The sequence below is a fragment of the Populus alba genome, chromosome 4 (genome assembly GCF_005239225.2).
Source record: "Populus alba chromosome 4, ASM523922v2, whole genome shotgun sequence".
NCBI lineage: Eukaryota > Viridiplantae > Streptophyta > Magnoliopsida > Malpighiales > Salicaceae > Populus > Populus alba.
Genome location: NC_133287.1, coordinates 20,463,456 through 20,478,573, shown reverse-complemented (window position 1 = coordinate 20,478,573; position 15,118 = coordinate 20,463,456). Strand labels below are relative to the sequence as shown.

The 15,118-nt window shown below is 34.0% G+C and overlaps 2 protein-coding genes across 4 annotated transcripts; both read right to left on the bottom strand.

Annotated features, from left to right (window-relative positions):
* Positions 1-3,190: 3,190 nt before the first annotated feature.
* On the bottom strand, positions 3,191-8,712 carry LOC118038954 (uncharacterized). 3 transcript variants are annotated; one of them, XR_004685856.2, is made up of 11 exons: positions 8,504-8,711; positions 8,354-8,425; positions 8,133-8,225; positions 7,964-8,045; positions 7,827-7,883; positions 6,682-6,746; positions 6,503-6,598; positions 6,296-6,382; positions 6,124-6,204; positions 5,255-6,039; positions 3,191-4,614 (listed from the first exon to the last, which is right to left on the bottom strand). XR_004685856.2 is itself a non-coding variant. In XM_035045506.2 (10 exons), the coding sequence occupies exons 1-10, from the start codon at positions 8,600-8,602 to the stop codon at positions 5,365-5,367; spliced, it is 1,407 nt and encodes a 468-aa protein (XP_034901397.1). In that variant the 5' UTR covers positions 8,603-8,711; the 3' UTR covers positions 4,639-5,364. The 3 variants fall into 3 exon arrangements, 2 of the variants coding, with proteins under 2 accessions (XP_034901397.1, XP_073264708.1); XM_035045506.2 differs by lacking the exon at positions 3,191-4,614 and having other exon boundaries at positions 4,639-6,039; XM_073408607.1 differs by lacking the exons at positions 3,191-4,614; positions 8,354-8,425 and having other exon boundaries at positions 4,639-6,039; positions 8,504-8,712.
* An 807-nt stretch (positions 8,713-9,519) lies between these two features.
* On the bottom strand, positions 9,520-14,115 carry LOC118038955 (ruvB-like protein 1). Its single transcript, XM_035045507.2, has 12 exons — positions 13,920-14,115; positions 13,545-13,733; positions 13,256-13,387; positions 13,002-13,151; positions 12,577-12,732; positions 11,975-12,109; positions 11,608-11,673; positions 11,415-11,521; positions 10,294-10,393; positions 10,103-10,194; positions 9,943-10,012; positions 9,520-9,828 (listed from the first exon to the last, which is right to left on the bottom strand). The coding sequence occupies exons 1-12, from the start codon at positions 13,998-14,000 to the stop codon at positions 9,739-9,741; spliced, it is 1,368 nt and encodes a 455-aa protein (XP_034901398.1). The 5' UTR covers positions 14,001-14,115; the 3' UTR covers positions 9,520-9,738.
* Between the last annotated feature and the right edge of the window lie 1,003 nt (positions 14,116-15,118).

Sequence of the window (15,118 nt, the reverse complement as noted above, 5' to 3'; positions counted from 1 at the left end):
TGAACCATATCCAAATATTATATATGATACATGTGCGAGAGATAGGCATAGGGTATGTAAAACCCCAAGATAATTAATGAAAAAATAAATTTAAAAATAAATATTTTTTATATATTTTTATGTGGATGGATTATTTAAAATATATAAAAACACACACCATTATGTGTATATTTTAATTCGGATTAGATGATAGTATAGTGGGTTTTCGAAACTAGAGCTTAAACTAAGTCACAACATATTCTAAATTTTTTAAAAATAAGATAATTAGCATATATTATTTATTTAAAATTAAATGATAAAATTCGAATATAAAATCATTTTATATTGAAAATTAAGTAACATAGATTTATATTAACTAGTTAACTTAAAGTTTTATTTTTATCTTCTGAAAATTACATTAAAATATATATTTTTTAATTTTTACTTTAAAATTTTAGAAAAATACTAAAAAAATATTAATTTAATATTTTTTTTTTTTAAAAAAAGGGGTTGTTAGCATAAAGCAAGCGGGATATATTGACTTTCGCAGTTGACTGGACTCTTAGCATTAATTAGCTTCATGGCCACCTCCACAGCTTGATTTGTAGACTTTTCACCATCTCACTCGTTGTTGATTATGAAAAAAAAATAGAGAGAAGAGAAAAGGACCGAGTTAAAGGCGCGAGTCAGTAATGGCATGCTTTATACTCTCTCTTCCATGGAAAGAATTGAAGAAATTCAAGCCGCCGGCGCCTTTCTTTAATTATCAACCAATGAGATGTGATCGTAATTATTCCTATTCATGTACGTCTAGCGAGATGCTAGACTATTCCCTTTTGGATAAGGTACAGGATGGTTAGAACATGATATTGATGTTTTTTACCTTGTAACTAATGATGTCAATAACTTGATATCCTTTAAATATAGAAAAAATTCTACTGAAATTTTAGTAGGATTTTTGATATCATAAGAATTTATTTAATCACTTATATAGATGAATTATAAATAAATAAAAAAATGACCTTAATATTGCATATAAGCATATTTTGCGAACATAACATATGTTAAAAAATGAAATGTTACATGAAGAGTTGATCTCGTCAACTATATATTGTGTACAAAATGATGCAGGGTTGTCTCTTATAAGCACATGGTATTCCCATTAACATTAATACAATGTAAGAGGACACTTAGTTCAACATTAATGTTGATGTAAGAAACTCTCTTTCCATTTAAAAAGACTTTCAACCTCTCAAAGAAAGAGTTCAAAGTATAAAAGTTATAAATACTCTTTAAACAACTCAGGTAAAGGATTCATAATCTTGACTCTCACAAAACATATTCTCAGCATTTATCACACACAAACTAGGAACAAATATTCTTGTTCTTAGAATTTAATGTTCATTTACTACAACTTCTTATTATAGAATCATTAACTTAATCATTGAAGGGTTCCTAAATTCTACTAAAAAAAGACTCTTATATAAGAAATCAAGCCTCTATCACCAACCCTATAAGCCTTTTTTTTTTTTTTTGGAGAATAGGAGATTGACATAAATATATGATCATCCTTTATCCAAACGCTCAAAAACTCAAGTTCCTTAACATATTGGATTTTGAAGTATCATCAATTGCTGTCATCTATGGGAAAACTACACAAAAAGCCATCAACTATTTCTTCTAGAGCAAGTTTTGGATGTTTTTTATTGCTATAAATGACCGATAATCAAGAAAGCAAAGGGAGTGTGACCCATAACAAAGTAGGAAAAAGAAAAGAGTACCCTAAGTCATACATACACATGGTGGCTCTAATCTCAAAGAACCCTTAAGCAGAGCCCAAAGTCTCCTTGCTAATCCTTTCTCTCCCAAAAGAAAACTAAGTCATATAGGCCCCGGGCTACCGACCATTGGCCAAGGCCACCTCCCTAATACTCAAGGTGTTAGGAGCATAATCCTTAGAGGTTCGAGGTAGATTTTCCCCCTTTAGATGATCTCTAGAGGCACATGAGAAGAGCTTTCTTGATACAAAGAACTATCTCCTCTCTTACTAAGAGAGAGTGTTAAAGGTCCACCTTCAGACCCAAAACCCAATTGATGGACCCCCGTCCTCTGCTGCTCCCTTTAGTTTCTTGGTGGAATTGAAACTCATCATTATAAGGACTAATACCTTCACTCCTTAGACCAAACTTGCTCATGCGAGAGTCTATTTTTTTCTAAAGAGGAAAAGAAGAAGAAGAATGTGTAAGATAAAAATATGGTAATGACTTAAATAAATCTTCAAATCAATCTTACAGACTATGAAAAGTGAAAAAAAGCAAGAGATAAAACAACTAGGGTTAAAAATGAGATGATTTATTACCTTAATTGTTGGATGAATGACCTATCATGTCATCTCGAATCTCTAAAAGTCTATTTAATTACTATATTAAAGGCAAACCATCATTTTATTTCTCAAAAAGACCTTCTCTAATAACACAAGGATCCCAACAGTTCAACATTGGATAGACAAAACTCATAGGAAATGTAAAAGAGCTTTGATCAAAGAAAAGAGATGTTTTCAAAGTCTTTTTATATTAAATACCCAAAAGCTTGGGGGCTACTGATGGATCAATGTATTTTAAGCTAAAACTCATTTACTCAAAAGGCTTATAGATAAAGAGGCCAAGAGAATGATGACCCATCTCAAAAGCTCAATAGAAGTCAAAACCTTTGGAAAAAAGGTTTGAAAAGATGATAGACTTAACTATTTTGGGCTCAACCATGCAATAGAACCAAGCGTATGTGGATCTTGCAAGGTGTCTAACCCAACTTTTTTAGGCTCAGTTATGTGTCAAGCCCAAGCACATATGGGTCTGACAAGATGACATACCCAACTTTTTTAAGTTCGGATATGTATCAGGCCCAAACACATGTAGGTCTAACAAGATGCCAAACCCAACTCCTTTGGACTCAACCACGCATTCAACTTAGATACCTTTGGGCTTAAAAGGATGTTATATTAATGTTTATTATAAAAGTTGATCCCATCGACATTAATGTTACATATAAGATGACATAGGGCCGCTTCATATAGGCATATGATATTCTCATCAACATTAATGTCGTGTAAGAAAATATTCATATAAATATTAAATTTACATTAACATCAATATCAACATTAATATTGATGTAGGGGATTCCCTTCCCACTTGAATGTTAAAAAAAAAAAAAAAAAAAAAGACTTTCAACCCCTCAAAGAAAGAAGTTCAAGGTACAAATGTTATAAATATCCTCTGAATTATCTAGATAAAAGGTTTACAATCTTGACTCTCTCATAACATGTTTTTAGCATTTATCATACACAAACCAAAAACAAACATTCTTGTTCTTAGAATTTCATACTCATTTACCATAACTTCTTATTATAAAACCACTGACTTAATCATTGAAGGGTCCTTAAATCCCACTAAAATAGACTATTTTATAAGAAATCAGGTCTTTATCACCAATCATTTGAGTCCTCAGTTCTGGAAAATAGGAAATTGACATGAACGTGTTATCATTCATTATCCAAACGCTCAAAAACCCAAGTTCCCTAGCATATTGTATTTTAGAGCATCATCATATAGTGTTTTTAATTATAATTACAAATAACTTGCAACATCATCAACGAATCCCTAAGAACCTCCATTATTAAACTTGACTTAGCTCTTAATTCAAGCTAGATTTCAAATTAAATCAAGTGATGAATTAGCGTTGCCTGATCAACTCGCTACCTGATCAAAACCTGATCTTATTTTTTAAAAAATAACATCATTTTAACTTTGAAAACAAATCCTTGAAACAATGTTGTTATAGATATAACTAGATCAAACTAGGTTAATCTACTCTATTCATGAACTAGTCAAATCAGGTTTAACAATAGAAAATTGCTGCTACTTGAAAGTCCCAGCAACTGTGAAAATATCTTAGGCACATCGACTCCTAAGAACCGGAAAATAAATCTAAGCGATAACTACTTGTAAAGATAAACAAGATGACTAGATCAAATTGACATTCATAAATTTTTCCTTTCTTTTAATATTATAATTAAAAAAAATTCTTAATTAAAAAAGAATTTTTTTTTATTAGCATTAGATATCAGAGCCCAGACCCTCAACAAGAAGATTTTTGCAATGATGACCTCATGCAAGACTTGAGCCTAGAATCTTAAATAGTAGCACTACCTCTAGGCCAACTCCAATGGAGTTTAATTGATAATGAATCTTGAATTGGGAGCAAAGGTTACTCTAAGGGCTTTTGACCAGCGAATGAAATAAAGAACGCCCAAACTACGATATTTGGGAGCCAGAGCCACCATCTGCTCATGAAGAATAAGATTCCATAGGCTAAATAATAAGATTTGTTAGACAATCTTTAACTATCTCAAGGCATGAATCTTTGAGCTGTGAAGAATTTTAAATGAAATTAAGTGAAAGGTAGACTTAATCAACCAAACAGTTGGACTTGTGATCGTCTTACTTTTTTTTTAAAAAAAAAAAAAAAATTCTTTCCTGGTTGAATTGGGAATCCCTAGCCTCTCCTCCTGTGACTTCCGAGATTGATGGCTAGCTTCCGGGGCAGATGCAAACCATATCAATAGTCGCAACCTTTGACCTAAGATTGAGAAACATTATAATATAACAGCATAACAAGACCAACATCATTCAAGCAGGCAGTAGCTGCCAAAACTGAAAGGTCAAAAGTATCAAATGCCCCCAAAAGACTGGAACCTACAATTTTATGACTACATGTATAATGTTTAAAAATACATTGGTAAACTTCAACAGTTACTAAAGTATCCTTCTCAGCCACGTTTTGATCTCGCATACAATGCTCTATCATAAATAATCCACGTTTCTGCACGCAGAGCTTTTACTGCAGGCAGTTGATCGTGTGGTACGAGCTGAACTAGAAAGAAATAGCATGAGGTCTGACAGAACCCGGGGGGAGATTTGGTCATGCCTCTAATAAGTTAAAAATCCAGGAATATGTAGAATGTCTAGCATGAAGCAGAACACAGGTCGGCACATGCTCACCAACACACACATAAAAGGACTCAAATCGTCAAAAATCACCACTAATCATACAAATTGTCCAAAATCCAATCGTAGCTCGTGATATAGCTGATTAATTTCAAAAAAGTTTTTGATGGTGTGAGAAAAATTCTTCACCAAAAGAATGCAAGGCTTATGCCCCTAAATCATCATATTACCAAACCACCAATGTGGAGATAAAACAGTGCCTAGAAACTCACCATCTCAATTGGAAAGGAACTGGGTGTAGAAGCAGGAGACGTTGGGATGATGTCAGAAGAGTACCTGAACTAAAGGACGAACTCTTAGAAGCCCAAAGCATTCCCAATACCTACTCATCACCCCATGTTGAAGGTCCACCCATTCCAACTTCAACTGCAGGGGACAATGGGACTGTAGAAACCAAACCCTGGTTTTTAGTTTTCTTTTTCTTTGCAGAGACAGTAAGCAAGCCACCCAGAGCATTTATACCACTTTTGTCAACTGTTTTACTTTCACTGTTATGTTTCAGATTTTCTACAGTATCAACCGAGAAAAGGTCTGCAAATGATACTTCCCTGTTGTCGATAATATCGAGTTCACTTAGTTCTTTCCTTGACTTTTTACTCTTCAGTTTCTTTTCAACTTTAGTTCTATCATCATTGTTTTTCAATAGCTCCTCATGTGGTTTTTTCCTCTTTAATTTCTTTTCAATCACAGCATCATCCTGTTCATCAGTTGAAGCTTCTTCCATCTTTGAGACTTTACCCTTTGTTTTCTTCCTTTTTTGCCTCAAATCCTTCTCCCCATCATCACTAGCATTATCAAAGTGATCACTTCTTTGATCCGTCACATGCTTGGAGGAATTCACATCCCTTGTATGGTCTTTTTTCTTTTCTGAATGATAGTCAAGCTCATTGGTAGGGATAAGTGAAGAATCATCAGCTCTACCACTGATTTCGTTCCTGGCACTTTTATCTACAGGTCTAGCATTGAATATATGCAAGTTTGGCAAAAATTTCTGGACCTGCAGCAATAATCATAATCATGTGAGCAGAGAAGAGCAGAGCAGGAAACACATCAACAATGGAAAAGTGGAAAAGCAGATCACCTTCTTGGTTATTTTGGCATTCTCAGCAATTGGGTTTCCCAGTAGATTAAGGTTTTTCAGATCAACTAGAGAGCTCAGCACCTGTGATTTTATATTTTAGCAATTATTTGGTCAAAAGTATTAGACATTTGGGGACAAATGTAAAAGCAAAATCTTCCTCTACATCCATTACCTTTACATCTGACCATCTTGTGATCAAATTATTCCCCAAGTCCAAATTCTGGAGCTTCTTATTATAAGCCAATTCAGCTGGAAGAGTCTAAACCATTGAGAGAATAATTAGCAATTTAATAGTAATAATCAAACTTCATATAAAAATGATAAAAAGTATCCTCAGTATTGCAGGACAGAAATAAAAATGGAAATACAGAGCACATACCTTGATATCATTATGAGCAAGTCGGAGCTCTTTCAGCTCAATGCAGGATTTCAGTGATGAGCCAATGGTCTGAAGATGACAATTCGAGAGTGAAAGCTGCAAACAAGAATCTATTTATGAGACTGGACAGCAGTTAACCAAAATTGAACAAAAGACATAATGTCCAAGGAACTACTTACCTTTGTCATAGATTTCACCTTGAACAGAGATTCACCAATTTCACGGATTGGATTTCTAGACAAAACTACAGGATAAGGCCAAGGAACATCACTCAATTCTGATAATTATATGATAGAAACTTTTTTTCGGTTATGATTCAATTTTCTGGTGATTTGTTTGGTAAAATATACACAAACTACATATCATATCAATAGAAATGAGGATGGGTACTTTGGTTGGAGGGTTTGATTAGAAATCCACTACTTGGAAAGCAGAGTATTATAAGCAACTTACACTCAAACAGTAAAATGGGTTAAATTAAAAAGAAAAAAAAATGGAGAACCAATAGAATTATTACTCTCCTGAGGAAACCTAGAGCTATTTTCAGTCCTAGAGTACACCTCATGGAATGAATCTAGAGCTTTTTCAGTCCCAGAGTACTACACATCATGGCACTGGAAATGTTTCATAAGAAAATTTATAGATTTACACAACATAAAAGAATAATGGATTAAATGTTGCAAAAAGATATATTAAAAAAGCCTACATCACTCATAAAAAAGGAATTTTTTTTTTCCGGAATAAAGAGAAAAACAGCTGAAAATATTGAACCACTTTGTAGATGTCTATGGTAAGCTTCAAGACAGCAGTTTTTTTTTTTTTTTTTTTTTTAACATATCCTTGAACATGATAAGGATACTAAAGAATTTGGCCCCGCTGTTACAATACTGTTCACAATCGTAATTCATCTCATTATTTTTATAGAAACAGAAATCTCATAACATTATAAACATTCTAAAACTTAGGGGAGAAAAGAGTACGGCAATTGATTGACCACATACTTTTACTGTCCAAGGGATTTTCTGTAAGACTTCACATGCTTCCTTTTCTTGGATTGCTAAATCAAATGCTAATCCCTCATTAATCCTTAAAATGATTATGACCACTAAATTTGTGTCAAATTCCAACCTCCATTACACAAACTTTGAAAGCATACTAATCCCTCGTTAATCCTCAATCCAAAACCAAATTAGCTTGAATCATGACTACAACCCCGCTTTTTCCCTTCTTCAAAGATATCTCATTTTCAGGTTTTTACCCCTCACATAAACACATAACGAAACCCTAATGCAGCAAAAAAACACGGGAACTAACGATTGCTCACCAAGAGTGTTCAACTCCTTCATTTGATCAAGTTTGCAAATCGAAACAATCTCATTGTCTGCAAAATCAGCAAACACCCAAAAACTTACAATTCCACCCACCATTAAAAAAAATGATATTCGATTCTTTGATCCTCACCATTCAAAATCAAGGCGCGTAAGCTAACCAGAGACCGAACTTCATCAATTGACTTAATCTTATTTTTTCCCGCGTTTAACACCTGGTTCACATTTTCATAAAATTAATTAAAAATCCAATAAATAAAAAATAATTAATCAAAATTTGGAAGAACAAAAAAAGAGCTTACAGTGAGGTTAGAGAGTGATTCAATTCCTTTCAAGCTTTCCAATTTGTTTTGCACAACTGACAACCACTTCAACTTCACACACGAACTCAGTCCCTATTTTTCCACATTTTTTCAATAACATCCATCACATACACAACAAATGAAACAAAAAAAAACTCGAGGACTTAATTGATACAACCTAAATAGTTAGGGGACTATTTTGAGATTCTCAGCATACATACCTGGAGAGAAGTGAGATTATTGAAGGCAAGGTCGAGCCTTTCCAAGTTTTGGAATTCGCTCAAGCATGAAATCTACGAAAATCGTAATTTCCGTTAGAGAAGAGAAATTAGGGAAAAAAATGAAAGAGGAAGAGAAATGCGACGTCGTACATCGGAAAGAGCTCTGTGAGTGAGAGAGATAGAAGTAATGGTGTTAGCGTCGCGAGTCTGCTTCTCCTTCAACACTTGCTGGCTGCTCAAGCTAGCCATGGTCTGCTTCTGCAGAGCAAGCGGAGCGCGCTGCTTGTGCTTGTGCTTCTGCTTCGGCTTCTGGCGGTGGAGAAAGAAGCAGCGGTATTTGTGGTTAGGTTAAAGAGGGTAGGCAGATTTGTAATTGCAACGTATTTAGTAGTCGAGAGTCGGTTAAGGTGTAGTTGACGTGTCGTTAGGTTAAAGTGATTTCTTGTTGAAAGACAAGATAAATGAGTTTAATTAATTGATTTTGAAAAATTTAGAAGTTGATTTTTTCTTGGAAAATATTATCATGAGAGAGTTTTGTACAAGTTTTTTTAAAAATTAATTCTAAAATTGATTTTTATTCAAGGAAAATCAATCACTATTTTCTAAGCTTCACCATACTTTTTAATACTTTTTAATATTTTTATTAAAAATATAGGAGAAATAATGTTACTCTTATTTGTAACTCCAATTGCAGTACTAAAATAAATTGTCTTCCAATAAAATAAAGTGGTGATCAAATCATTTAGAATTGTTTAGATTACATGTAAATCACCAAGGCATCACGGATAAAAATTGATCAATGTACGGTCCAAAAAATGCCTCTGTTCATCCATATTAAAAATAACATTAGTGATACAACAAAATTTTCTATAAAAAATCATATATCTCCATAGATATCGGGAGGGCTTAATCCAATACTCTTAGTAAAAATTTAGAGCTATAGTAACTAGGTCATCTAATTGATCAATTTTGTAACCCATTAAGCAAAATTTCAAATTAAATTAGATAAAAATTAACGTAATCAATTCAGTCAAATCCCAATTCATTTTTAAAAAAAACTATCATTTTAATTTTTTTAAAAAAATCTTATAACTTTGACAAGATGTCAACTCATGTCGAGGCCAGTTTAATAACAGCAACAATGGCTCTACATTACTGCACAATAATAAAAGGCAAAGCGCAAATATAACAGTGCATTGGAAAGTTCATGCAAATCCACCTGTGGAACTGTCAGAATTTAACTCATTTTCCTTTACAACTGCATTCCCAACCCACAGATTGAAGCCAGTGCTCTTTAACCAGAAGGGAAAACCCTATCACATCCAGCATAAAATATGACATTGATAGCGAACACAAAATTGCTACTTCAGATATGAATTCGAAAATCACGAAATGTACTTCTCCTGCTGATCCTGAAGTAGCTTGGCCGATGACTTGGCATCCAGATACAATGCACACACTTCGTCGAGATCCGCCTGCATGTTGAGGCAGCCAAAAAGTAAAAAACCCATGCGTTTGATAGTGAACAACGTTCTTAAAGCTCATTCAATCACAAACAACGGGTGCTGACAGATTGATACAATTATTACCTTGCATATCTCTTCTCGACCATTCAGTTTTGCCACAATGCTGGCGGGTGATAATAGCTGAACCGCATGCCTGCGGGGACAACAAGTTCTAGTTAAAGCATGCTTAAGAAGTAGGTGGTTCTTTTTGCACCTCACATATATTTATGAATTTTATCAAGACCTCAAGGATGTGCGTTGCCCAATCTCTCCGAGGTCAGCTAGACTCTCTTCATCTATGTGCAGTTCCTCCACCTGTGCACGAATTGCTAAAATCTGACCAAACAACAGGAGTCCATAACCATGCATTAGATTGGTGCCTGTCAATTACAAGAACTTCTACTGACAAAAAAATCACACAAAACTTGGCATCACCTGTATCATCTCAGCAGGACCATAAGTTTGTGTTCGGATAATCACCAGCCGATCCAACAAGTCAACAGGGATGCCATGAGGACTATTCATATCTGTCCCTCTGCACAGCAGCTTGTCCATGTCAGGAATTAGGATATAAGAGCATGTTACAAAGTGGAAGGTTTGCACAAGCTAGTGGCCAATTCAAGCAGAGGGAACATATAACATAATTATATTACAGTCGTTCATAGCATGTAAAATGAAGCTATCAATATACATTTCACAGATTTTTTCTCTGGCAATTCAAGATCCTATGATGTCACAAAACTCCATAACCCCAAGATAGTATAGGGAAAACATATCTTGCCTAAATGAGAGATAAATAAAAGGCCAGACATTATTCTATATTTTATAAACACAAACACCATAAATACATGAATGCTCTGAAAATTATCATAGAAAAGATTTGGAAAGAACATCAAGTTTTTTAAATGCAAGGAATGGAGGAAGAAGGTTAGAATATACAGCAAATTGCATTTAGATGCCTACTGCTCACAACAATAGTCATTAACCACAGAAAGGAGTCCAACCATTAAAGAGGAAATAAATATTTAAGGCTAAACAAAAAATTTCTTTCGAACATTTAACTTTCAATAGAAAAGATGGTTTACCATTTTTAAATGCTTTCCATCTACTTATAATGATTTCATCCTTGATAACTGGTCATTGTGAAGAAAGTGATATTGTTTGGTGCTTGTAGTTTATAAAAAAAGCAATGAGAAAGCTTTATGCCATAAAAGCAGATCAGAACTTCAGTGTCAACCTTTTCTTTTTTCAGGTCTCTTTGGATTAGAATTAAGAGGCTACATTAAATGACGTGAATAAAGGTCCATTTTTGGCACAGGCATTAACCTTATTTCAGCAACTACAACAATACTTTGAAGCATGGTATAAATCCCCATCGCACAATTCACCTGGCAATCAATTTCTGGGTTTAAATTTAGGACAATTTACAAATTGAATGAATTTATCATCTATCAACCAAATTCACCATGATGTCAAGTGTGAATACAGTCTTGCCACCAAAATTTCCAACATGAGATAAAAAAAGCTTTGTTTTGCACATAAAACATCCTTCTTACCTTACGTTACATATTCCTCTATTTGTAGCAAAGATCACTATGGGCGACAGCGAGCTCTCCAAAGCACGATTCAAGTATGAAAAGCACTCCATATCCAGCATATGTACCTGTGAATTTTTATTTGATTTGTGAAAAAAAGAAAAGAAATATGTGCATGAATAAGTTGTGGGAATGACCTAAAGGAAAAACAGACCTCGTCAATGAATAGAACTCCAGGAACAAGCTCTGCAGTACCCTTATCAATAAATCCATTAACAACCTGCCATCAACAATTTTGTTTTCAGTCACACACTTGGGATAACCCATAATGATATTGAGGTTATGGCAAACAAAAAATAGAGCATTTATTTGTTTGGTATTGAAAAACAGAAGAACATAAACAAACTGTTCAAGACTTTGTGATCTAATTGCAAATATTTGCAGATTGAGGATAATTTGGGAACAAAAGAAGATGAGAGGTAGATTCTACTAATTTATTTATTTTTTCAAATGATCAACTCAGGCCTTGGTCCCTGAAAACAATGTGTAACTAAATACTACCATGGACTCAGAAGCAGTACCTTATTTATTTCCTGTCGTAGCTTATCAGTGATTTCTGTTTTTCTAGGCTTCATCATTTGGCCCATTAGAGACAATATATCTTGCCCACCTTGAGGCCTTGCATTGGCAGCATCTAAATCATGCAGAGTTACATCCTGACAGAATGAAAATTAGAAAAAAATATCAGGGTGATAAATGTGACACTATTATGAGGATAAGGCAACTGCTTAGAACCTGGAAGGGAAAGATTCACAAGGTGACAAGTTCAATCAAATTAAAGGGTACAAATCCCTAGATGCTTAATTAATTAGTTCGCAGCCATTGAGCCACTACTTAAAAATGCAAATCTAAAAGTTTTGGCTAGGGTCCTTTAGGGACACATCATCCAATATTATACACATGCCACCTGAGTCTTATCATTTTGAACACAATTGCTTCAAAGAAGGATGGCAGTCTTGTTTAAAAGACAAAGCACCCCCTGTGCTGAAAGATTCTAATAAGAATCCACTTGAAACAAATACCAGCACAATTATGCACAGATTATAAAAAAGATGCCATTGTCTAAAACACATGAGCAAGATGCCATAACAGTACAGCACATCTGATGCTAATAGAGCAATACCTGAACTATCTCCTTCTTTTTGCTAACTTCTCCCTTAGGAAGCGGGACATACTCCTCTGCTTCAAGGTCGAATTCTGTAGCAAAAGCATCACTTCGACCCACTCTTTTGACTGCTCCACTATTTGCTTCAATGTATATAACATCTCCCACAGCTACCTGAAAATTATATTATACAAGTTACAATTTCAATATCACAAAAGATCAGGTTAAAACTACAAGCAGTAAGAATTTAAAAATCTTGGCAGGCGAGAACCCAAGAGAATAAACAAGTAATCAAAATGTACAAGTCCCTTTATATTATAGAATAAGAATAAGCGATGAATTCTGTTTCTGCACCAGCTCTCAAACAATTCTAAAGCACATAAGTTGAAAGTACACAAGTACGTGATTAAGAATTTTTGAAACAAAGAATTAAAAGGGCTTACCTTCTCCTTGATCAAGGCATCATAAATACTGGCTTCCAATCGTAGTTGCTTTGTTCCTTTGATGGTTTTTAGCCCAATAATTACACTACCAATGCTTTTACCGTAGCCACCAGTTAAACTTTCAGTTTCTTCTGGAGAGAGTTCAGTCACCTGAAACATCAATACCAAAACATTAGCATCAGGGACCAATTTGAAGATGGACAAAAGATTATGAGATAATCATAAGTTGACAAAATAGAGTGAATATAACTTGCCTCTCCCTCGTAGACCTCTTTATTCTCCTTGATACGTAGTCCAATAGCCCTTCGAAAATTTTCCATCAATACCTCAGTTTTCTTAACTTCAGATGAGTATACTTCGGATCCAACCATTGGACAAAATGGAACCTGCAAAAAACAAGCAAAATCTGTATCATACGAACTCAAAAGACTACCAACTATTTAAAATCCAGACCACGTTCAACAACATTATTAAAAAAATAAAACAGAAGGCATTGGCCTGACAACTTGAAAAATATGAGAGCTAAAAAATTGTAAGTTCTACCTTAGTTCCAAGTTCCTGGGAAACTCCAAGAGCCAAAGCTGTCTTTCCAGTTCCTGGAGGCCCAGCTAAGAGGAGAGCACGGCCAGCCATCTTCTTCTGCTTTATCATATCGACTACAAGCCCAGCTGCTTCTCTAGCCTCTTTCTGGCCCACAAATCCAGCAGCCATATCAATGGCTCTTCCACTAGGCTGCAAAGGAACATAGCAAGAAACAACACAGTCACCTCGGCCATAAGGAAACCAATTCTTGAAAATATTTTTTATTTCTGGCACATATCTAACTAAGAAATGACCCATTTCCACCTAAAGGAAGAAAAAAAGAAAAGTTTTAAAAAACCCTAAACCCTAAAAGAGAGAGGGGGAGTGTTCACATACCTCAAGGCCAAGGCCTCTGATGTGAGTGTGCGTAGCTATTCTCTGTTTCTTGGCAGTGGACTGTACCTCTTCGATATTCATCTTCTCCAGCTCCCCTTCTCTCTCACTCTCTAGCCTTGTCGCTCTCTCTCTGGCTACAGACCGTCCTTAGTTTAGGTTTTTTTAGCAGAGCAGAAGCGGGTTTAAGCCTTCAAGGGCTGTGTGCCCTTCTTTTTATAATGTAAAAGCATGGGTTTTTATTTTTGTACACTTCGACTCTTGTAGTCCTCGACATCTTACAATATAAACCTTAAACGTTTTCGATTTGTTGCAATGTTGACCTCTCTCTCTTTTAATTTAAAAATAATCAAATAATTCCTTGACGTTATAAACCATCCTCATTTTAGTAGTTTTTTTTACTTTATTTTAATCATATTATTCCATCTTAACTGCTTCTTATTTTCCTTTTTATTTTTAAAATTTTTAAAAAATAAAAAGAATGTGAAATTGATGAAAGGGTTAAGGTGATAATCATTAAATAAAATTGCAAGAAATGATACTTAAAATGTAGATTGATTGGGTCTTGAAATGCCGAGTCAATTTTTGGTTTGGTATAAAACCCAACCTAAGACAAGTATGGGTATATCATTGGGTTGACCAAAATCAAATTCTTATTAATAATAATTCGTTTGGGGGGGGGGGGGGGGTTTGGAAGTGATTTTGTTTTTATTTTTTTGTATTTTTTAAAATTATTTTTGGGCCAAAAAATCATCAAATTAATTATTATTTTTTAATGCTTTGATAGTTTTGAAGTTAAAAATAAAAAAAATCCCAAAACATTGTTTTAATATATTTTTAAATAAAAAATTATTTTAAAAAGTGCACTGCACTATAATCTTAAATACAAAGAGCCTTTTTATTTTTGCTGTGAAAAAAGGCTTTTAAAAAATATAAAATTTGTTTTATATTTTTAAATTTTTTTGATATACTAATATTTAAAATAAATTTTAAAAAATAAAAAAAAAATATTATTTTAATATATTTTTAAACTAAAAATACTTAAAAAACAATCTTAAATATATTTAATAACGGGCTTAAACTTATATATAACAAGATGCAAAGAGAGAAAAAAGAAAAGAAATCATCCCATCTTCCATCAAATTAACTACACAAAAAGAGAAAATCTCTCCCCGTATCAACTCCTCAAAAAGAAATGACCA